The following is a 25,206-nucleotide window of genomic DNA, read 5'->3' on the forward strand; positions in this document are numbered from 1 at the left end:
ATTCCATATATCCTTGAGGTTTTAAATGTTATATATATCAGTAGTGTCAACTTTTGTCTGTCTCGTATGGATATAAATAAGCTCCAATCATCACATGATCAACATGAGCCTGTTTCACAGACTTTGCATCTAAATGCATAATAAAAAGTGGAAGTTACTGTGCCTTATATTTAGTTTTATTTGTCATTATTATTTTTTTTACATCATTGAATTAATATATCTAAATAAATGTATTAAGATATGTAAATTCAAAGACGTACACTTACCAATAGTAGTGGACAATGCAATTGCAAAACGCCCTTCATGATGGTCCATGTTTTTTTAATTTGAAAGATGATTAAGATTTTCGTACTCATAATGAAAAATTATTAAAAGACTTAACTTATTTTCTTAATTATTCTCCTAACATTTTTAATATAAAAAATTTTAAACCTTTTACTTTCTTAATATTTACTCAAATGAACCATTTCTTTCTATTTGTTGGTTGAATGCAATAATAGCCAACAATACATGAAACTACACATCCATAAATTTTCTTTTTCCCTTTTGCTTGTGGTCCTCAAAAAGAGAGAGGCAGGGGAGGGGATGATGGAAAGTGAAAAGGAAAAGCAGTTGAAAAGTCCATGATAAATGCATTTTCCTTGTCTAAATGGCTACGATCCGATCCAATGACACATACAATAAAACAAAAAGCTATACAACAATAAGCATGATCTTGATGAGCACACATGACATTGGAAAGAGGCACTTCCTAATAGGATATATCACATTTCTATCTTTCTTCATATGAAACCAATGCATGCATATAATAATAAAATCATTCATTTTCAATAAGTTCTGATTATGCTACCATTATTCTGAACAAAAAAAAAAAAAACTCAGATGCATTATAAACAAGAATTTTTTAATACTAAGCCAAGATACATTATAATTGAAACAATTTTTTTTTTCCAAATCGAACAAAAGATAAGACACAATAATTAATATTCAGCTAAATGCACAAGAGTTGGGAAGCATGTGGTGGGTGTGAACGTTGTTGCATTGGTGGTTTTCCCTGCTTTGTCTCTGCTTGAAACCTTGCCACTTGATTAATGTTATCGAATTTGCGACTAAATTGGGAGTTGGGGCTCAGCTTCTCAGATGCCTTGACGGTTTCGGAGGCCACTCCAACTGCTTTTTGGCTCTTGCAGCCCAACAGCATGCCCGGACGCCGCTTATACACCTCTTTTCCAGCTTTCGGCTGTGGTCTAGCTGGACTCCTAAGGGTTGCAACAGACCTTTGATCTTCGCAATCAGACATGGCCGAGTACTCAAATGCGCTCGCAGTTACCACGCTCCATTCTATGCTAGCCTCACTCGGCGCATAACACGTTGTGACAGGGCTAGCACAGAAGGAAATAACTTCGCAAGAAGTTCTAATTGGTCTAACAAGGAAGGGATTATTTGCCTTCCCTGTGAGACTATCAATTTCAAATAAATCTGAACTTGCATCACTCTCACAATCATCATCGTTGTAGTTTCCATTTTCTCTTTTTGCTAAATCAGTTTCCTCTATTTTTGGAAGAACAACAGCATCAGCATCATCATCATCCCAAGAAGAATGCATTACCAATCTTTTATCAAAGCTCAATGACTTGCTCGTGCAATGATTCAAGATTGGAGAACCAAACACTTCCAATGATTTTCTTGATTTCTCTGCTTTTTCCTGAAGTTGAATTTTCTTCAGTGCTAATAAAGCGTTTTCTCTGTTCAACAACTTCTCTTTGTTGTTGTCCAGCGAGATTTCTGCTTCTGCATGAGGATTAGTTTCTTTAACCGAATCACGATGATGATGATTATTAGTATCCAGAACCGGATTCAAGTTCTTTTTTGCGCTACTAGTGTTGTTGCTAATAGCAACAGAATCTTTATCAGAACAATAGCATTTGCATCCAAGGTTTGCAAGAAAACTAGCCTTATTTCTTTGTACCTTGTTGTTTTTGAGTCTTGAAGATTCTTTCAAGGAACTCTGTAACAGTGCACTTTGGCTGTTCCAACTTGATTCAGAAGGAACGCTGCTCGGTGTTCCAAACTTGTTGCTGCTTCTGTTGTTGAACTTTCCAGTCTCCGTAGATTTTTGTTCATCTTTTTTCTGGTCGTAATAATGGTGATGATATTGGTTCTTTCTTCTTTGACTCATCAGAACCTCTCCTCCTTCTGCTCCGTTAAAGTACTTTTCGGCCTCAAAGACGCCGATTTCGCAGTCTTCTTCCTTCATTATTCCATGTTGAAGAAAAGGAAGAGGTTCTCCCTCCTTTCTGCTGTTGAAGTTTTGGCTTGACGAGTCAACAAAAGTCGGTTGTTGTTGTTCATTGGTGTTCAAGTAGGAAGAGATCGAAGCATTTCGGAGGTGGTGGTTGTTATTCTGATTAGAGTCGAAATTTTGCAAGTTATGCATGTTGCTGTTCGCAGTAGTGGATGCTATGATTACCATGTTTATGGAAATGGCTTAATTGGCTTATATATATATATATAGTAGAATTAAAAGAAACAAAATAGTTTGAGGGAAAACGAGAATTGATATAGGTGTATGTTTCAATTAGCAAGGTTCTTAGGAAAATTGTTATTATGAGAAGATAAAGGTAGAGACTAGTGAGGATTTGGAAAATGATGAAGCGATGATGAATATGGTTGCATATGGATATGTAGGAATGAATTAGGAGTGGGTGTTTATTAAGTGGAACAACGAAAATGTCAAAGTAGGTAGGGCCATGTGCTTCTTAGCCTAATTGACACTTCATCTGGGATTTTCACGCGGAATTTTCTTGAAACTCATCATCTCAGTCTATATGCTGTGTTCATAGATTCCTTCCAAAACTAAACATGTTTAGAAAGTTGGCAAATTTCCCAGGCCAAGCGAAATTCATTGTAATCTTTCTCTATCTTTTATAGGTGAAATTATTATTATTATTATTATTATTATTATTATTATTATTATTATTATTATTATTATTATTATTAAAAAATCACCCTTCTCAAGAAAGACTAGTATTATATTTAGAATTTTATTATTTTGTGTTTTAAAAATACATGTTAAAAATACTATAAAAAATATTTCATTAAAAATTATTAAAATTCTAACTTTTTTCTATATTTTCGGTACATTAAATATATAGATTAAAAAATTTAAAATATTTATTATTATATTTTAAAAATGTGTTCTTAAAACACAAGTTAAATAAAACCTCATATTTATATAGACTTTCGGTGTCATATGTATTGCAAAATACGAAGTCATCGTATATATTATCATCACTTGAGATAAAAATGTTTTATTAAAATCTTAACTAAAGTCAATATACGATATCCTAACGAAATCAGTTAAAAATTATTTTTAAAAAAGTGTGTGAATCAGATAAGAGTAAATGTTAAAAAAATAAATAATTCTAATAAAAAACGAAATTAGAAATTTAATAGACGTTTTAAATTTTGAAGACAATTAAAATTTTAGACAAATATTAAAGATATTTTTTAAATTTTTTATAAATAAAAATTGAATTGAATTTCGTAAACATTTATCAGTTTAATTTTTTCAAAATATTTATATGCCTAAATTAACAGATGCACATATCCTCACGTTCGAGCCTTCGAGGGACCCTTCTGATTTGTCTCCTCTCAGGAGCGAGGGTGAAAACTACTAGAGAGGAGAACATGTTCCATAAAACTACTTTGATTAGTTAATCTATAGTTCCGTCACTATATATATATATATATATATATATAAAAGTATTGGAAAAATTTCAAGTGTACCGGAGAACATGCACTGATATTCCAGTTATTTTAACCGTTGATTTTAATTAATATATATTATATATATTTTGTATAATTCAGATCGACGGTTAAAATAACTAGAATACCGGTATTTCCGGTACATTTAAAATTCTTTCAAAAATATTTTATTTTTTTCTTTCTTATCAATTGTTCATATTCTAACCTAGAGTACAGCTAGACCCAAAATAAATAAAGACCAATCATTATATAAGGACTTTATCAGTACCAGTTCGACAACGCCAATATTAGCTTTACTTACCCGAATCAATAACTAATTCTTATAATCTCTTTTTTTAGAATAAAAATTTATTGAGATGAGAAAATATTTCTATTTCTAAAATCTGAAGCATCTGAAGTTGGCTCAAGCATTGTTTCTAATTGCTTCATTCTAAGCACTGATTTAAGCCTTCAATTTTGATATAGAAGACAAAGAATAATATAATGATGTTATTCTGTTTTTGTTAATAGTCAGTAAAGGACTAATGGACTATGTTGCGTCTGGGATAAGAAGCTTATACTACTAAAAAATGGTTCAAGGAAGAAGAACTTGATAACCATGTAAGAACTTTAGTAGTGTATATAGTGTGCTATAATTAATGTCTATCTACATCTTACACTTGATAACAATGTATATTGTATAGAATCTGAATGCATTGATGCGACACGGAAGCATGAGTCTCGCGGAAGAAAAGCAAATTCTGAGGAACATAAACACTCATAAGAGAGATGCTGATGAATTTCAGTCACTAAAAGTATTTTAAAATACTGGAATATATGTATTAAGAGCTACATGCTAAGACATTTATAATTAAAAAATCATGTTATGTTAAGATACTTTATTTGTATAGGAATTATTACTTTTGATTTTCAATACTAAAAAATTATATATTATGTTTAATACTTTGTTTATAAGTTATATAATATTTTGTTTATGGGTATTGATTTTTCGTTATTGAGAAATTTGAACCAAAAAATTATTTGTTTAATGCGATAAAAATAATGGTTAAAATTCTCTTTTTAAGCGATCAAAAAAATATTTTTACCCGGTAAAAAGGACAGTTTGTAACTGTCATCTTAAACAACATGAAATACCATTTTAACCCGGTAAAAAAATGGCGGTTTCAAACGCTGTTTTAACTAATAATAATGCCAATGTGAGGGTAAAAATGGTGGTTTAAAAACGTCGTTTTAACTCAAAAACAATGGTTTCAAACGCCGTTTTAACCAACCAAAACGCCACTCTGTCAGGATAAAATAAAATGGCGAGTTAAACCGCCATTTTAACCTATCAAAAAAATATCGTTTTAACCCTGGAAATAACAACGGTTTGAACCGATATTTTAACGAACCAGGAAACTGCCGTTTTATTTGAAAATAATGGGGGTTTGAATTGCCGTTTTAACATACCCAAAGCCCGCCGTTTTAGCCCATGGAATTGTGACAATTTTTAAAAAACCGTTGTAATAACCAAAATGGCGCCCAAAATTACGTCGCTTTTTGAAACCGCCGTTCTAGGTAATAATGACGGTCCAAACCGCCGTAAATACAAAAAAAACTGCCATTTTTACCAGATTTTTTTTTTGTAGTGGGAGCCATTAGTATAGTTTATAGCATGCTTTATCAACTAATCTTATATTTATTTACTAAAATAGATTTTTGTGAATTTCTCCTAATTGTGCTTAGTGATAAAAAACATGCTTCTTATGCTTTAAAATTATCAAATTTAATTCACTTCAACTCCATTTGATGCCTTGATATGTTTGTTGAGTGATTTCAGACTTAGAAGGCAAAGGATGACTTGAAGAATGGAGAAAAAGCATGTAAAAGTGGAGAATTCATGAAGAAATGAAGATTGTAGTTCCTCATGGCCATGCGTACGCATGAGTCTTAAGTTGTGTGTATGCATGGTAGATGCATATGCATGATTGGTGGCACATGATTTCCTAAAGCGAACACGTGGGTGATGCCTAGGCATCTTTGACTAGTTTCACAAGTCATTTTCAATAGTTTTTACTTGGTTTCATGCATTATCTTCATCAATAAGTAAGCACTTGGATGAGTTATATATGCATGTCTTGATTCATCAAACATAAGTGAATTATAATCATTTTCATTAGATTTATGCAAGAACTATTTAATGTATTGAATGATGCATTATCTTGTGATTATGACAAAGCTTTGATGCACTTGTTTGATTGATGATACGCAAGGAGAAACAAAGGAGAAGCAGAAAAGAAGTAGAGAGGCTGTGGCGCTAGTGGCCAAGTTAGCACACTAACGCCATGGTTAACGCTGGCTCAATGAAGAGGTGCTGCCGTTAGTGGCCAAGTTAGCCCACTAACGCCAGTATTAATGTGGTTTACAAGGAAGAAGCTGGCGTTAGTGCAACGTTGCTAATGAAGAGGTGCCGGCGTTAGTGGCCAAGTTAGCCCACTAACGCCAGTGCTAACGTGCTCGAAGAAGAAGAAGAAGCTGGCGTTAGTGGCCAAGTTAGCCCACTAATGCCAGTGCCAACGTTGGTCAAGGAAGAAGGCAACGTTAGTGACCAAAGTTAGCTCACCAACGCCACTACACAAGGAGGAAGGTGCCAACATTAGTGTGTGATAGCAAGAATCATCATCGGTCTAGATTTTCTTCTTATAGAAAAGAATTACTCGTTGTAAGCATAGCTCCAAACCAACAAACAACTCTCGCATCAAATTTAAATTGGTTTTGTCACAAGTACAAACCTCAATAAGAATTAACCGAAGTATTTAAACCTCGGGTCATCTCACAAAGAATTGCAATGAAGTGGTCAATTATTGGCTATGAGGACACAAGGGGGTTTGATTTATAAAAGGGGCAAGAAATTAAATGGGCAAGAAAAGTAAATCAAACAAGAAATTAAAGAAGACAAGTAATAAAGAGAAATAACTAATAAAGAGAGACATTCATGGCAAGGATTGAGATCATAGGCTTTCCATTCTAGTCACTAATAACAATAGTTAACAAGAATTTATCTTATCTCGTCATCCCCAATGTTGGAAGAAGGTATAAGCTATCTTCCATGAGAGAAAGTCAAACAAGACTAGTTAACCACAACCCAAAAATCCTAATCAACTCACTAATTGAATTAGCAAAAGATTAGAGTCAATGGAAATCATATTAACTAACAACTCTAGATCACCAACATGAGTTGGGTATTCATGACTCAAGATTGCCTAATTACTCTTTTCAAGCCAAGAATGCTCAAAAAGCTACTCTAACATCCTTCCAAGCATTTTGTCAAACACTTGGAAGGCATAAAAGGAAAGCATAATAAATTGCAAGGAAGAATAAAATCTAACAACTACCAATTACAAGAAATTAATATCAACACTCAAATCAACAATAAAGGAAACATCAAACATTAAATTGCATTAAAAGAGATCCAAATCCAACATGAGTATTCATCAACATAAAAGAGAGCAAAATAAGAAACTAACAAGAGAAGCTAAGAAGAATTGAAGTATTAGAACAAGGAATTGTAGAGGAAACAAGATGAAATCAAGAAATTGGACCTAGATCTAAGAGAAATTAACCTAATCCTAACCTAATTCTAGAGAGAAGAGGGAGCTTCTCTCTCTAGAAACTAAACTACATAATGCTATTCTACAACTAAGTGCTCCCCCTTTGCTCAATCTTCAATTTTGCATCAAATACCCTCAGAAACGAGTTGGATTTGGGCCTGGGCAGCTCAGAAATTGCCCCCCAGCGATTTCACTTTAAGTGGGTCACGTGCCGAGCGTCACGCGTCCGTGTGGGTGACGCATGCGCGTCGCTGGCCAAAACTCCTACTCACGCGTACGCGTGCATGGCGCGTGCACGTGGCCCTCAATTCTCCAAATGCTCATTTCTTCATGGGTTCTCCACTTTGCATGCTTTCCTATTCATTTCTTCCATCCAATACTTGCCTTATGAACCTGAAATCACTCAATAAACACATCTAGACATCGAATGAAATTAAAGTGAATTAAAATCACCAATTTAAGGGCCTAAAAAGCATGATTTTACACTTAAGCACAAATTAAGGGAGAATTACAAAGGCATGCTATTTCATTGAATAAATGTGGAAAAAGGTGATAAAATCCCCCAAAATAAGCACAAGATAAACCACAAAATTGGGGTTTATCAGTGTGTTAACGCCACCAATGTTAACACACTAACGTCTTCGATCATTGCATAAAGTTGGGGCTAGGAGATTTGTCAACATGCGCTGGCGTTAGTGGAACCGTTAGTATACTAATGCCAGTGTTAACGCTAGCTTGGAAGAAGAATTGTGGCGTTAGCAATGTTGTTAAGGCCAGTACCAACGCCAGTTCTAGGGGCACTCATGCAAGTATGAGAGCATTAGTGAGTTAACGCCAAGGTTAACTTCAGAAAGGGCCACTCCTAACTTGCTTCAACTAAGGCCAAAAGCCCACATCCAAGTACTTGAAGACTCAATTGAAGATTGTATATATAGGATGAGTTTTGAACTTAGGAAAAAGGAGGACTCTTATAGAGAGGACGTACTCTGGAGCTTAGCTTAGGACTCTTAGTTTTGTACACTTTTACATTCTGCAACTTTACATTAGCTTGTATTAAGTTTTGATTTACTTTCATGCAATTTCAATTTCCTGCAATTGTTCTTAGAGCGATGATTAACTAAACCCCAATCATTAGGGGGAGTAGCTCAATTGTAATTCAAATGAATTAATGAAATTCTTCTTTTTCTCAATCCGCTTATTGTAGCTAAGGGATAGCTTCTGTGCTTAAGAGATCTATTCACTACCGGAAGGGGGTTTAGATTTACTTGAATATGTATATGGGCCTCGGGAGAGGGATTATAGAATTCAGTTTGAAGCTCTTTACCTCACAACTCTCTTGATCAATAAATTCCTGGTTTGAATTGAGATCATGAGAACTTGTGTGGCTTATGGATTAGATAATTGAACTTAACCTCTTCTCATGAATAATTATATCAAGGAATTGGCAATTGATTATGTTAAGAGAAATTGGGTCGCCAAGGAATTGGGATTCAATTACTACAATCTGCCATAGATCTACTTCATATGATTGAGAATGAAGTTGAGACCCATTGATTCATGACGGATTATGATATCTCCAATCCCTAATGAATCATACCCATTATCTTTCTTTCACTCAATTGCTTTGAATTTCTTGTTTTCTTTGATTCCCAGTGCCCAGAACCCATTTACAATTCATGCAATTTACTTTTCCTAGCCATTTACATTCTTGCTTTTACTTTCTTGCCATTTAAGTTTCAGCTCTTTAGTTTCTTGTCATTTAAGTTTCTGCCATTTACATTTCACAATTTACTTTTAGCTCTCTATTTTTTAGCAATTTAAATTTAGTATAGTTGCTTTCCTTGTCAATTACATTCTGTTCATTCAATTACACCAAAATCATCAAATATTAGCTTAACTAGATAGATCACTTAACTAAAGTTGCTTAATCCATCAATCCCTGTGAGATCGACCTCACTCTATAGTGCGTTATTACTTGGCGATTCAGTACACTTGCCGAAGGAATTTGTGTTGTGCAAATTTCCAGCTCATCAAGTTTTTGGTGCCGTTGCCGGAGATTGATTCAGATTAACAATAATTAAGTGGGTGATAGTCTAGGTTGAGCATTTTTCTTTGTTTTTGTTTAAGCATACTAACTGTTTGACACATTGTGTCTGCTAATTCTAACACACACTCTAGCAATAGAGTGTTCACTTTTTATTTGGTTTGTTTTTGTGTTGTGTATGCCAAGAAGGAGAAAGACAACATCAACTTCCTTTGATTCTGAGCCAGAGAGAACTTTTCTAAGACTGAGAAGAGAAGGCAAAGGGAAAAGAGTTGTTAGTGAAGAGGATTCCGAAGAGGACTTGGATCAAGTCATGGAGGATGAGGTGCATGAGGAAGGAGTGGCTAACAACAATGCCCAACCTGCTAGGAGGGTGCTAGCCTCCTATACCATTCCTGATTCTAGGAATTGTGGGAGTAGTATATTCACTCCTAATGTACATGCCAATAATTTCGAGCTTAAACCTCAGCTCATTACTTTGGTTCAGAATAATTGTCAGTATGGGGAAGGTGCTTTGGAGGACCCTAATCAATACCTATCCATTTTCCTAAGGATATGTGACACTGTTAAAACTAATGGAGTACACCTAGACATCTATAAGCTACTACTATTTCCCTTCTCTTTAAGGGATAAAGCAACTCAGTGATTGGAAACCTTCCCAAAGGAGAGCATAAAAAATTGGTATGACTTGGTTAACAAGTTCTTGGCCACGTTTTAACCCCCTCAAAGAATTATCAAACTCAAGACGGAGGTGCAAACTTTCAGACAATTGGAGGGAGAATCCTTGTATGAGGCTTGGGAGAGGTACAAAGCACTGATCAGAAGATTTCCTTTGGATATGTTCAGTGAATGGGTGAAGCTCCAGAACTTCTTTGAAGGTCTCTCTGTGAAAGCAAGAAAGGCGCTGGATTATTCTTCAGGAGGATTACTTCAAATGATGAAAACTCCAAAGGAGGCACATGATCTCATTGACATGGTGGCTAAAAATTAGTACTTCTACTCCTCAGAGAGACAAGCAACTCCAAAGAGAGGTGTATATGAGCTTGAGGGTGTGGATGCTATCCTAGCCCAGAACAAGCTGATGCACCAACAAATCCAGCAGCAGATGGAAATAATGGCAAAAAGGATGGATGGACTTCAATTGGCTGCAATAAGCAAAACAAGCCGAGCTCTAAATGCATGGGGCCAAAATGAAAAAAGCTTTGAGGCATACAACAATGAGCAGCAGCTTGAGCAAGTCCAATATAAGAAAAAAAAAGATTGTTGGTGAAGAACCGGGTCGTAATTAACTACCGGCAAGTGCACTGGGTCGTATCAAGTAATAAAACTCACAATAGTGAGGTCGATCCCATGAGGATTAATGGATTAAGCAAGCAATAGTTGATTGATTATTCTAGTTAGACAATCATTAAGGAGAGATAATAAACAAGAAATGTAAATGACATGAAAGTAAAGCAAAGCAATAAAGTGCAAGAAAGTAAATGGCATAAATGTAAAGTACAAGAAAGTAAAGTGCTGGAAAATAAATGACCATAAAGTAAATATAAGAACTAAAGATAAAATAAACATTGGGATCAAGAGATATTGAATTCTCCGGATTAATTGATTTCATCTCATCTTCAATCATGCAACTCATTGACCTCTTGGCAATTATGAGTGATTGAGTCCCAATTCCTTGGTAACTCAATCTCCCCAATCTTGATTAATAGCCTATTCCTTGGTCTAATTATTTATGAAAAGAGATGAAGTTTGTTCCCTGATTATACCACACATCCTCATGAATCCAAGTAATGGGTAGATATAGCATCACAATTATCTAAACCCAAAATCCAAATCCACTCAATGTGAGAAAGGATTTCAAGCATGGTTTTATGATTCCTCTTCCAAGGTTCATATAAAACCTAAGTTCATTCAATCTCTTTCCCAAGATGATTGAATGCTAGAATGAAGAATGAAATTCTTTCTAGTAAATCAAAGAGAGATGAATAGAAGAAGAAGAATAAAAATAATCAATCTATCAAATAGTAATAGAGCTCTCTTTCCCAAAGGAAAGAGTTAGTAATTCATAACCAAAATATTTACAAAGTAAGAAAGAAAATGGAGGAGAAGAGAAGTGTGGAAAGGAAGGGGTCTAAAGACCCACTCCCAGTGGAGTGTGCTCTCTGCTAGAATTGATAGATCCTCCCCTAATTCTATGAAACTAAGGCCTTTATATAGGCTCTCCTAAATTACAAACTTAAATGAAATTGAAAGCAAATTACAATGAAATGAAAATTGAACTATTCTAGATGCTTCTTGTGGCCTTGATTGGTTGACAATTTTGGCTTGAATCAGAGTTGGAGTGGGCTTGGTTGAAGGTTGCAGGCTGCAGGGAGAAGTTGGCGTGCCACGCCCATTGGAAATTGTTCCTTGGAATTATGACCCATGTTGTAGTGCTAAAAAGATGGAGTTGTTTGGGCCTAAATCTGAATGTCAACTATAAAGTATTATATATTGCTAGAAATCTCTAAATGTCAGCATTCTAATGCCGCTTAAATCACCTCATTTGGACCTCTGTAGGCTAAGTTATGCCCTGTTTAAGGTGAAGAGGTCAGTCAGTCAAATACCTCGGCATGCCACACCTTCAATGATCCACTAAATCTTCCTCTCTAGCTTTTAGAATTGGCGTGGCACACCCAAGACCTGGCGTAACACTCCCTTTTTAGGAAAGAATTCGGCGTGCCATGCCGTCGAGCTGGCGTGCCACGCCGTCGAGCTGGCGTGCCACGCCCAGATTTGGCGTGCCATGCCCATCTTGTGACGCTGAAAGAATGGTCTATTTCACCTTCAGGTTTGACATCCACTATAGAGTGTTATATATCGTTGAAAAGCTCTAGATGTCAGATATCCAACCTTATAAAACGCACATCATTTGGACCTCTACAACTCAAGTTATGTTCCTTTGAAGATGAAGAGGTCAGGCTGGTATCTCTGCAGGGATGTGTTGTGCTCCTTTGTGTTTCGGGGTGAATATCTTCCTCCAATCCAGTGTCCACTATAAAGTGTTATATATGGTTAGAAAGCTCTGGATGTCTACTTTCTAATGGCACTAGAATTATTTCATCTAGATCTTGGTAGCTCAAGATATATTCATTTGAATGGGAGGAGGTTAGGCTGGCATATGCCTCGGTGTGCCAAGCCCATGCTTGGCATGCAACACCCTTTATGTTGTGCTGGTCGCCCTTCTCTGTAAAGTATAACTGGCGTGCCATGCCTATGTTTGGCATGCCATACCCATTGTGTAGTGTTGAGCACCTTTTCTGTTTCATAAGCCTGGCGTGCCATGCCCAAGCACGCCCGTGGACACGTCAGTATAAATGGCTTGGAGTGCCACGCCCAGGACACGCCAGCTTCCTTTTGTTTGTTTTGTACATTTTTATTTTTTCTCCACCATTTTTTACAAATTTAAATAATTCAAAGAAATCAAAGCAATATACAACTTAAGCACAAAAATACTCAATAATTAAGCATAATGAATTAAATTTTGATATGAAAAAGCATAGAAAAACATAACATCATGCGCAGTCATTATGACACCAAACTTAAACTTTGCTTGTCCTCAAGCAAACAAAGAATCATGCAATAAATTTTGACAAACCAAGGTGAGAAGAGTAGCAATTTTTATGTTCATGGTTTGCTAGTTTCTTATGCATGCTACAATCACAAAAGAGATTCAAATTATTCATGCTCCTATCTAGCTCAATTTATGAAATCTTTTTTTTTTTATGTTTCTTCCTTGAAACAAGCTTTTCATTTTTTTCTTAGCTTAGCTTCTTAGGTGCTTTGCACCATTTGTTGAAAGCTACGACTCTAAATGCTTTATTTTCAAGTATTACCACTTGATACATAAGCACCACAAGCATTTAATTAAAGGACTTCTTTAAACTTATTAGTTTCTTTTCTTTACTCTCTAATCATTGATGCTCAGAGCCTTGAGCTTTGAGAAAGTTCTTTGAACTTGAGCCTAGCCTTGACTCTAAATGTTTTGTTTTCAAGCTTTTTGCTTGATACATAAACACCACAAGTACTTGACAAATGAATTGTCATTGGTACTCAGAGTCTTCAACTTTCTCATTCTTTCCCTTTTCTTTTCTCACCTTAATTGCATTTTCTTCTTCAAGGTTTTCAAGATTTCAAAAAAATTTCATAAAATGTCCTAGATAAAAACTTTAATTAAACAAATTCAAATGCAATTGAGCAACAATAATCATGCTAACTTCCCAATACTTATAAGCACATACTAACTTCTTCTTTAATTACCTTGCTTGTTTATGAACATGATGCTTAATTACTTTGAACTCACAAAACTCAAGATGGTCGTCATAATGTCATAGCACATATTACAATTCAGCAATCAAGCTATGCGTATTCACAACACACATGTATACAAATGAATAAGACATAATCATGCAATTGAATGTACAGAGAACAAATAAGAGGAAAAAAAACTTTACCACCTTGTAGTTCATCTTCATTGTTGTTGTTGTCCTTTTTCTCTTATTCTTCTCCTTCCCACAAGAACTTAGAATGATTACTTCAAGCAACAAATAAAATAGTGGTGATGGGGTTTATGATGGGTCATGAATGTCTTAAACAATGGAGTGTTAGTAATACATGTGTTTTAGGCAAGCAAAATTAAGAATCACAATAAAGACACAAGAAACATAGACATTGTGATTGCAAAAATAAGAGGGTGTGCATGATACATTGCATAGAAAATAAGTGGCACACCGAACTTAGTGTGACACTTTCAATTAGAATTGATGCAAGTATCTAGTGAAAAATTGGAAACAAATTGTTGCAAGGCGACACCAAACTTATCTTATGCAATCTCATCTCAATTTATTTGAAAGAAAACTAAGCAAATAAAGAAATTGTTGTGTGTCAATAACATAATCACCAAGAAACAGAGAATTTCCTTTTGTCACCAAGGAATCCTTAGTGAGGCACACAAATAGTTGATTGGCAAGAGAAAATAAAGGAACGAAAGTAATAGAAACAAAAATAAAAAATGCCTAATCTAGATAATTAATCAACCAGTAGTTTGTTAGTCACAATTAATCCCCAGCAACAGCGCCATAAATTTGAATAAAAAAATTTAAATCTTCCATAATTAACTACCGGCAAGTGCACCGGGTCGTATCAAGTAATAAAACTCACAAGAGTAAGGTCGATCCCACGAGGATTAACGGATTAAGCAAGCAATAGTTGATTGATTATTCTAGTTAGACAATCATTAAGGAGAGATAATCAACAAAAAATGTAAATGACATGAAAGTAAAGGAAAGCAATAAAGTACAAGAAAGTAAATGGCATAAATGTAAAGTACAAGAAAGTAAAGTGCTGGAAAATAAATGACCATAAAGTAAGTATAAGAACTAAAGATAAAATAAACATTGGGATCAAGAGATATTGCATTCTCCGGATTAATTGATTTCATCTCATCTTCAATCATGCAACTCATTGACCTCTTGGCAATCATGAGTGATTCAGTCCCAATTCCTTGGTAACTCAATCTCCCCAATCTTGATCAATAGCCAATTCCTTGGTCTAATTGTTCATGAAAAGAGATGAAGCTTGTTCCCTGATTATACCACACATCCTCATTGATCCAAGTAATGGGTAGATCTAGCGTCACAATTATCTAATCCCAAAACTCAAATCCACTCAATGTGAGAAAGGATTTCAAGCATGGTTTTATGATTCCTCTTCCAAGGTTCACATAAAACCCAAGGTCATTCAATCTCTTTCCCAAGATGATTGAATGCTAGAATGAAGAACGAAATTCTTTCTAGTAAATCAAAGAGAGATGAATAGAAGAAGAAGAAGAAGAATAAAAATAATTAATCCATCAAATAGCAATAGAGCTCTCTTTTCCAATGGAAAGAGTTAGTAATTCATAACCAAAATATTTACCAAGTAAGAAAGAAAATGGAGGAGAAGAGAAGTGTGGAAAGGGAGGGTCTGAAGACCCACTCCTAGTAGAGTGTGCTCACTGCTAGAATTGATAGATCTTCCCCTAATTCTATGAAAGTAAGGCCTTTATATAGGATCTCCTAAATTACAAAATTAAATAAATTGAAAGCAAATTACAATGAAATAAAAATTGAACTATTCTAGATGCTTCTTGTGGCCTTGATTGGTTGACAATTGTGGCTTGAATCAGAGTTGGAATGGGCTTGGTTGAAGGTTGCAGGCTGCAGGGAGAAGTTGGCGTGCCACGCCCATTGGAAATTGTTCCTTGGAATTGTGACCCATGTTACAGCCCTAAACGGATGGAGTTGTTTGGCCCAAAAACCGAATGTCAACTATAGAGTATTATATATTGCTAGAAAGCCCTAAATGTCAGTGATGAGTCCATATTTTCAGGTATATTTTGGGTTTGATTCGAATGGATTCCATCATATAAACCCACATTTATTCATCCATATAGCATGCTTTGGTATTCTCTGATGACAAGTCATCTTATCCTAGTTTTTCAAGCAATTTTTCACTTGTTTTATAGGTTTTATACACTTTCTTGAGTTACAAGTAAGTCATTTGGGTAGAAATTCATGTGTATTTGGATTCAATCAACCATGAGTAAATTGATGCATTTTCATGAGGTTTTGTGCTATAATTGCTTATATGTCAAGGATGATAAGAAGTCTCATGATTTTAGCATAGCTTTGATGCATTTGTTGATTGATGACAGGTGACCAAAAGGCTTGGAGGAAGGTTGAAGAAAGGGGATGACAGAAGGCAGCAAAACCACCCTGGGAAGAGCTCAAGTTTGGTCCAACGTTTGCCTCAAACTTGAGGAGGTCAAACATTGGCTTAAGAAAGAACCCAGGAGATGCCAAAGTTTGCGCCAACGTTTGCCTCAAACTTGAGGTCAAACGTTGGTTCAAAAACACACCCTGGAGAAGCCAAAGTTTGCGCCAACGTTTGCCTCACCTCAAAAACTAACCCTGGAGGAGCCAACGTTCACGCCAACGTTTGCCTCAAACTTGAGGTCAAACGTTGGCTCAACAACAAGCCCTGGAGTAGCCAACGTTCACGCCAATGTTTGCCTCAAACTTGAGGTCAAACGTTGGCACAATTACTACCCAGGAGAGGCCAACGTTCACGCCAACGTTTGTCTCAAACTTGAGGTCAAACGTTGGCTTCAAAATGTTCTTGGAGGGAGCACGTTTGAGCTTACATTTGACCTCAAACGTGAACTCAAACGTGAGTGACAGAAAAGTACCGTTCTACATAATTTTCAACACGTAAATGATTGAGTTAAAGTTTACCTCAAACGTTGACTCAAACTTAAAGGCTCCAAAGTCCAAATTGCAAACAGATTTCTTCTCAAGTCCAAGACCAATCAACTAAGGCTATCTTCAATCCAATTCCATCAAGGCCAAGGTCCAAATTCAAGGCTTAATGATTAATAGAAGGAAATATATAAATAGAAGTTAGTTTGATTTAGAATAGGATGACAACTTTTACTTTTGAATTTTTCACTTCTGTTAGAATTTTGATTTGTAATTTGGAGAGTGATGAGCGGATAATTTATACGCTTTTTGGCATTATTTTTAGTATGTTTTTAGTAGAATCTAGTTACTTTTAGGGATGTTTTTAATAGATTTTATGTTAAATTCACATTTCTGGACTTTACTATGAGTTTGTGTGATTTTCTGTGATTTCAGGTATTTTCTGGTTGAAATTGAGGGACCTGAGCAAAAATCAGATTCAGAGGTTGAAGAAGGACTGCTGATGCTGTTGGATTCTGACCTCCCTGCACTCAAAGTGGATTTTCTGGAGCTACAGAACTCAAAATGGCGCGCTTCCAATTGTGTTGGAAAGTAGACATCCAGGGCTTTCCAGCAATATATAATAGTCCATACTTTGCCCAAGTTTAGACGACGCAAACTGGCGTTCAACGCCAGCTCTCTGCCCAATTCTGGAGTTCAGCGCCAGAAATCGATCAAAAACCAGAGTTGAACGCCAGAAATGGATCCAAACCTGGCGTTCAACTCCACAAATGGCCTCTGCACGTGGAAAGTTAAAGCTCAGCCCAAGTACACACCAAGTGGGCCCCGGAAGTGGATTTATGCATCAATTACTTATTTCTGTAAACCCTAGTGACTAGTTTATTATAAATAGGACCTTTTACTATTGTATTAGACATCTTGGGATGCCTGGTTCTTAGATCAGAAGGGCTGGCCATCTCGGCCATGCCTGGACCTTTCACTTATGTATTTTCAACGGTAGAGTTTCTACACTCCATAGATTAAGGTGTGGAGCTCTGCTGTTCCTCAAAGATTAATGCAAAGTACTACTGTTTTCCATTCAATTCATCTTATTTTTCTTCTAAGATATTCATTCGCACTTCAACCTGAATGTGATGAACGTGACAATCATCATCATTCCCTATGAACGCATGCCTGACAACCACTTCCGTTCTACATTAGACTGAATGCTTATCTCTTAGATCTCTTAATCAGAATCTTCGTGGCGTAAGCTAGAATGATGGCGGCATTCAAGAGAATCCGGAAAGTCTAAACCTTGTCTGTGGTATTCCGAGTAGGATTCAATGATTAAATGACTGTGACGAGCTTCAAACTCGCGAGTGCTGGGCGTTAGTGACAGACGCAAAAGGAGGGTGAATCCTATTCCAGCATGATCGAGAACCGACAGATGATTAGCCGTGCCGTGACAGAGCATGTGAGCATATTTTTCACTGAGAGGAGGGGATGTAGCCACTGACAACGGTGATGCCCTTGCATAAAGCCAGCCATGGAAAGGAGTAAGACTGATTGGATGAAGATAGCAGGAAAGCAGAGGTTCAGAGGAACAAAAGCATCTCCATTCGCTTATCTGAAATTCTCACCAAGGATCTACATAAGTATCTCTATCCCTCTTTCATTAATTGATTTTGAAAACCCCATTACTATTTTATATCCGCCTGACTGAGATTTACAAGGTGACCATAGCTTGCTTCATACCAACAATCTCCGTGGGATTCGACCCTTACTCACGTAAGGTATTACTTGGACGACCCAGTGCACTTGCTGGTTAGTTGTGCGAAGTTGTGAACCATGGTATTGGCATCATGTTTTTGGCGCCATTACCAGGGAAAGAAAGAGCGATGAATTTTACATAATCAAAGTGTAATCACAATTTCTGCGCACCAAGTTTTTGGCGCCGTTGCCGGGTATTGTTTGAGTTTGGACAACTGACGGTTCATCTTGTTGCTCAGATTAGATAATTTTCTTTTTATTTTATTTTCAAAAATTTTTCAAAAATCTTTCAAAAATTTCTCATCTGTTTTCGAAAAAAAATGTTTTCAAAAATAAATTATTCTATGGCTTCAGAATTTTTAAGAATGAATTCTAGTGTTTCATGAAGCATGTTGAAGCCTGGCTGGCTGTAAAGCCATGTCTCAATTCTTATACTCAAGAGAAGAGCTTCTTTATCTTTCTTAGCCAATTGGCTGTTGAATGTAAGGAATGTCAGGCGTGTCATGTCTGAGTTAAATACTAAAGCTTGGCTGGCTATTAAGCCAAGCCTGACCCTTTGATTGGAGCTTTAGAGCATAAGATTCCTGGAATTCATATTAAAAATTTTGGAATTCTTATTTTTGTTTTTCAAATAATTTTCGAAAAAATACAAAAAAATTTAGAAAATCATAAAAATAAAAAATATTTCATGTTTCTTGTTTGAGTCTTGAGTCATGTTATAAGTTTGGTGTCAATTGCATATGCATCTTGCATTTTTCGAAAAATATCATGCATTCATAGTGTTCTTCATGATCTTCAAGTTGTTCTTGGTAAGTCTTCTTGTTTAATCTTGATGATTTTTTGTTTTGTGTCTTTTCTTGTTTTTCATATGCATTCTTGAATTCTTAGTGTCTAAGCATTAAAGAATTCTAAGTTTGGTGTCTTGCATGTTTTCTTTGCATTAAAAAATTTTTCAAAATTGTGTCTATGATGTTCATCTTGACATTCATAGTGTTCTTAGTGTTCATCTTGACATTCATAGCATTCTTGCATGTATCACATGTTTTGATCTAAAAATTTCATGCATTGCATCTTTTTAGTGTTTTTCTCTTGCATCATAAAAATTCAAAAATCAAAAAAATATCTTTCCCTTTTTCTCTCATCAAATTCGAAAATTTGAATTGACTTTTTCAAAAATTTTTAAAATCTAATTGTTTCTCATGAGTCAAATCAAATTTTCAATTTGAAAATCTTATCTTTTTCAAAATCTTTTTTTTTCAAAAATCAAATCTTTTTCAAAATTTTTGGTTATTTTCGAAAATTCCAAAAATATTTTTCAAAAATATTTTTCTTATTTTTATATCAATTTTTCGAAAATAACATAAACAATTAATGTTTTGATTCAAAAATTTCAAGTTTGTTACTTACTTGTTAAGAAAGATTCAAACTTTAAGTTCTAGAATCATATCTTGTGATTTCTTGTGAATCAAGTCATTAATTGTGATTTTAAAAATTCAAATCTTTTTCAAAAACTAATTTTTATCATATCTTTTCAAAAATATCTTCTTATCTTATCTTTTTCAAAACTACCTAACTAACTCTCTCTCTCTAATTTTCGAAAATATCTTCCCTCTTTTTCAAAAATTTCTTTTTAATTAACTAATTATTCTTATTTTTATTTTTGATTTTAAAAAAAAAATTTTCGAAAAATACTAACATTTTTCAAAAACTATTTTCAAAAATCACTAACTCTTTTTCAAAAAAACTATTTTCGAAAATTCCTTCTCTCTCATCTTATTCTATTTATTTATTCATCTACTAACATCTCATCTCACATCTCTGCCATCCTCACAGTTGTGTTTCTTCCATTATATTACATTCTTTGTCTCCCCCTCTTTTCTTCCACTCACACAGGGATCCCTATACTGTGGTATAAAGGATCTCTATTATTATTATTATTATTTTTTCTGTGCCCTCTTCTTTGTCATATGAGCAGGAGCAAGGACAAGAATATTCTTGTTGAAGCAGATCCGGAACCTGAAAGGACTCTGAAGAAAAAATTAAGAAAAGCTAAATTACAACAATCCAGAAATAACCTTTCAGAAATTTTCGAACAGGAAGAGGAGATGGCAGCCGAAAATAATAATAATGTAAGAAAGATGCTTGGTGACTTTACTGCACCTAATTCCAATTTACATGGAAGAAGCATCTCCATTCCTGCCATTGGAGCAAACAACTTTGAGCTGAAACCTCAATTAGTTTCTCTAATGCAGCAGAACTGCAAGTTTCATGGACTTCCATCTGAAGATCCTTTTCAGTTCTTAACTGAATTCTTGCAGATATGTGATACTGTTAAGACTAATGGAGTAGATCCTGAAGTCTACAGGCTCATGCTTTTCCCTTTTGCTGTAAGAGACAGAGCTAGAATATGGTTGGACTCTCAACCTTAAGATAGCCTGAACTCTTGGGATAAGCTGGTCACGGATTTCTTAGCCAAGTTCTTTCCTCCTCAAAAGCTGAGCAAGCTTAGAGTGGATGTTCAAACCTTCAGACAGAAAGAAGGTGAATCCCTCTATGAAGCTTGGGAAAGATACAAACAGTTGACCAAAAAGTGTCCTTCTGACATGCTTTCAGAATGGACCATCCTGGATATATTCTATGATGGTTTATCTGAGCTATCAAAGATGTCACTGGACACTTCTGCAGGTGGATCCATTCACCTAAAGAAAATGCCTGCAGAAGCTCAAGAACTCATTGACATGGTTGCTAATAACCAGTTCATGTACACTTCTGAGAGGAATCCTGTGAGTAATGGGACGCCTATGAAGAAGGGAGTTCTTGAAGTTGATACTCTGAATGCCATATTGGCTCAGAATAAAATATTGACTCAGCAAGTCAATATGATTTCTCAGAGTCTGAATGGAATGCAAGCTGCATCCAACAGTACTCAAGAGGCTTCTTATGAAGAAGAAGCTTATGATCCTGAGAACCCTGCAATAGCAGAGGTGAATTACTTAGGTGAACCTTATGGAAACACCTATAACTCATCATGGAGAAATCATCCAAATTTCTCATGGAAGGATCAAAAGCCTCAACAAGGCTTTAATAATGGTGGAAGAAACAGGTTTGACAATAATAAACCCTTTCCATCACCCACTCAGCAACAAACAGAGAACTCTGAACAAAATACTTCTAATTTAGCAAACTTAGTCTCTGATCTATCTAAGGCCACTGTAAGTTTCATGAATGAAACAAGGTCTTCCATTAGAAATTTGGAAGCACAAGTGGGCCAGCTGAGTAAAAGGATCACTGAAATCCCTCCTAGTACTCTCCCAAGCAATACAGAAGAGAACCCAAAAGGAGAGTACAAGGCCATTGACATAAGCACCATGGCCGAACCTACTAGGGGAGTGGAGAACGTGAATCCCAAGGAGGAAGACCTCCTGGGACGTCCAGTGATCAATAAGAAGCTTTCCTCTGCGAAACCAAAGGACTCTGAGGCTCATCTGGAGACCATAGAGATTCCATTGAACCTCCTTATGCCTTTCATGAGCTTTGATGAGTATTCCTCTTCTGAAGAGAATGAGGATGTTACTGAAGAGCAAACTGCCAAGTTTCTTGGTGCAATCATGAAGCTGAATGCCAAACTATTTGGCATTGATACTTGGGAAGTTGAACCTCCCTTGTTCATCAATGAACTAAGTGATCTGGATCAACTGATATTGCCTCAGAAGAAACAGGATCCTGGAAAGTTCATAATACCCTGTACCATAGGCACCATGATCTTTAAGGCTCTGTGTGACCTTGGTTCAGGAATAAACCTCATGCCCCTCTCTGTAATAGAGAAACTAGGAATCTATGAGGTGCAAGCTACTAAAATCTCCTTAGAGATGGCAGACAGCTCAAGAAAACAGGCTTATGGACAGGTAGAGGACGTGTTAGTAAAGGTTGAGGGCCTTTACATCCCTACTGATTTCATAGTCCTGGATACTGGAACGGAAGAGGATGAATCTATCATCCTAGGAAGACCTTTCCTGGCCACAGCAAGAGCTGTGATTGATGTTGACAGAGGAGAAATAGTCCTTCAATGGAATAAGGACTCCCTTGTGTTTAAAACTCAAGGATCTCCCTCTGCAACCATGGAGAGGAAGCATGAAAAGCTTCTCTCAAAGCAGAGTCAACCCAAGCCCCCACAGTCAAACTCTAAGTTTGGTGTTGGAGAGTTTCAACAATGCTCTGAACATCTGTGAGGCTCCATGAGAGCCCACTGTCAAGCTATTGACATTAAAGAAGCGCTTGTTGGGAGGCAACCCAATCTTTATTTATCTAACTATATTCTTCTTAGTTATATGTCTTTATAGGTTCATGATCATGTGGAGTCACAAAATAAATATAAAAATTGAAAACGGAATCAAAAACAGCAGAAGAAAAATCACACCCTGGAGGAGCATCTGCTTGGCGTTCAAACGCCAGAACAGAGCATGGTTCTGGCGCTGAACGCCCAAAATGGGCAACATCCTGGCGCTGAACGCCCAGAACAAGCATGGTTCTGGCGTTCAACGCCAGAAATGGCAACAAATGGGCGTTGAACGCCCAAAATGGGCACCAACCTGGCGCTGAACGCCCAGAGTTGTGTGCAAGGGCATTTTGCATGCCTAAATTGGTGCATGGATGTAAATGCCTTGACACCTCAAGATCTGTGGACCCCACAGGATCATCTCAGGATCTGTGGACCCACAGGATCATCTCAGGATCTGTGAATCTCACAGGATCCCCACCCACCTCACCCTCTATCTCTCCATTCATAACCATCCCTTCTGTTTTCCATCCACCACTCACATCCATACACACATCCCTCCATCTCCTCCATATCTTCTTCTTCTTCTTCTATTCCTTCTTCTTTTGTTCGAGGGCGAGCAACATTCTAAGTTTGGTGTGGTAAAAAGCATAGCTTTTTTGTTTTTTCCATAACCATTGATGGCACCTAAGGCCAGAGAAGCCTCTAGAAAGAGGAAAGGGAAGACAAAAGCTTCCATCAAGGGTCTATAGCTCAGTGGCAGAACATTTGACTGCAAATCAAGAGATCCCTGAGATACCTCAGGGGATACATTTTCTTCCACACAATTATTGGAAGCAACTAAGGGTGGAACATCAAGAGCACTCCATCATCCTTCATGAAATCAGAGAAGATCTAAAAGCAATGAAGGAGGAGCAGCAAAGACAAGGAAGAGACATAGAAGAGCTCAAGGACATCACTAAGGTGGACTCATTCCTTGTTCTTACTTTCTCTGTTTTTCGTTTTCTATGTTATGTGCTTATCTATGTTTGTGTCTTCATTACATGATCATTAGTCGTTAGTAACTATGTCTTAAAGTTATGAATGTCTTATGAATCCATCACCTCTCTTAAATAAAAAAAATGTTTTAATTCAAAAGAACAAGAAGTACATGAGTTTCGAATTTATCCTTGAACTTAGCTTAATTATATTGATGTGGTGACAATGCTTCTTGTTTTCTGAATGTATGCTTGAACAGTGCATATGTCTTTTGAAGTTGTTGTTTAAGAATGTTAAATATGTTGGCTCTTGAAAGAATGATGACAAGGAGACATGTTATTTGATAATCTGAAAAATCATAAAAATGATTCTTGAAGCAAGAAAAAGCAGCAAAGAACAAAGCTTGCAGAAAAAAAAAAAAAAGAAAAAATTAGGCGAAAAAAAAAAAGCAAGTAGAAAAAGCCAAAAGCTCTTAAAACCAAGAGGCAAGAGCAAAAAGCCAATAACCCTTAAAACCAAAAGGCAAGGGCAAGGATCCCAAGGCTTTGAGCATCAGTGGATAGGAGGGCCTAAAGGAATAAAATCCTGGTCTAAGCGGCTAAACCAAGCTGTCCCTAACCATGTGCTTGTGGCGTGTAGGTGTCAAGTGAAAACTTGAGACTGAGCGGTTAAAGTCAAGGTCCAAAGCAAAAAAAGAGTGTGCTTAAGAACCCTGGACACCTCTAATTGGGGACTTTAGCAAAGCTGAGTCACAATCTGAAAAGGTTCACCCAATTATGTGTCTGTGGCATTTATGTATCCGGTGGTAATACTGGAAAACAAAGTGCTTAGGGCCACGGCCAAGACTCATAAAATAGCTGTGTTCAAGAATCATCATACTGAACTAGGAGAATCAATAACACTATTTGAACTCTGAGTTCCTATAGATGCCAATCATTCTGAACTTCAATGGATAAAGCGAGATGCCAAAACTATTCAAGAGGCAAAAAGCTACAAGTCCCGCTCATCTGATTGGAGCTATGTTTCATTGATAGTTTGGAATTCATAGTATATTCTATTCTTTTTATCCTATTTTGATTTTCAGTTGCTTGGGGACAAGCAACAATTTAAGTTTGGTGTTGTGATGAGCGGATAATTTATACGCTTTTTGGCATTATTTTTAGTATGTTTTTAGTAGAATCTAGTTACTTTTAGGGATGTTTTTAATAGATTTTATGTTAAATTCACATTTCTGGACTTTACTATGAGTTTTTGTGATTTTCTGTGATTTCAGGTATTTTCTGGCTGAAATTGAGGGACCTGAGCAAAAATCAGATTCAGAGGTTGAAGAAGGACTGCTGATGCTGTTGGATTCTGACCTCCCTGCACTCAAAGTGGATTTTCTGGAGCTACAGAACTCAAAATGGCGCGCTTCCAATTGTGTTGGAAAGTAGACATCCAGGGCTTTCCAGCAATATATAATAGTCCATACTTTGCCCAAGTTTAGACGACGCAAACTGGCGTTCAACGCCAGCTCTCTGCCCA

The 25,206-nt window shown here is 36.3% G+C and overlaps 1 protein-coding gene and 1 non-coding gene across 2 annotated transcripts; both read right to left on the minus strand.

Moving 5' to 3' along the window:
* Nucleotides 1-845: 845 nt before the first annotated feature.
* LOC107641870 (protein PHYTOCHROME KINASE SUBSTRATE 1-like) lies at nt 846-2,879 on the minus strand. The gene has a single exon (XM_016345286.3). It carries the CDS (start codon nt 2,471-2,473, stop codon nt 992-994), a length of 1,482 nt encoding a protein of 493 aa, XP_016200772.1. The 5' UTR covers nt 2,474-2,879; the 3' UTR covers nt 846-991.
* An 18,050-nt stretch (nt 2,880-20,929) lies between these two features.
* LOC148564423 (small nucleolar RNA R71) lies at nt 20,930-21,037 on the minus strand. Its single transcript, XR_015884619.1, has one exon. It is a non-coding gene; the product is annotated as a small nucleolar RNA R71 (small nucleolar RNA).
* Between the last annotated feature and the right edge of the window lie 4,169 nt (nt 21,038-25,206).

The sequence above is a fragment of the Arachis ipaensis genome, chromosome B5, assembly GCF_059453495.1.
Source record: "Arachis ipaensis isolate K30076 ecotype BB chromosome B5, ASM5945349v1, whole genome shotgun sequence".
In the NCBI taxonomy this organism is placed as follows: Eukaryota; Viridiplantae; Streptophyta; class Magnoliopsida; order Fabales; family Fabaceae; genus Arachis; species Arachis ipaensis.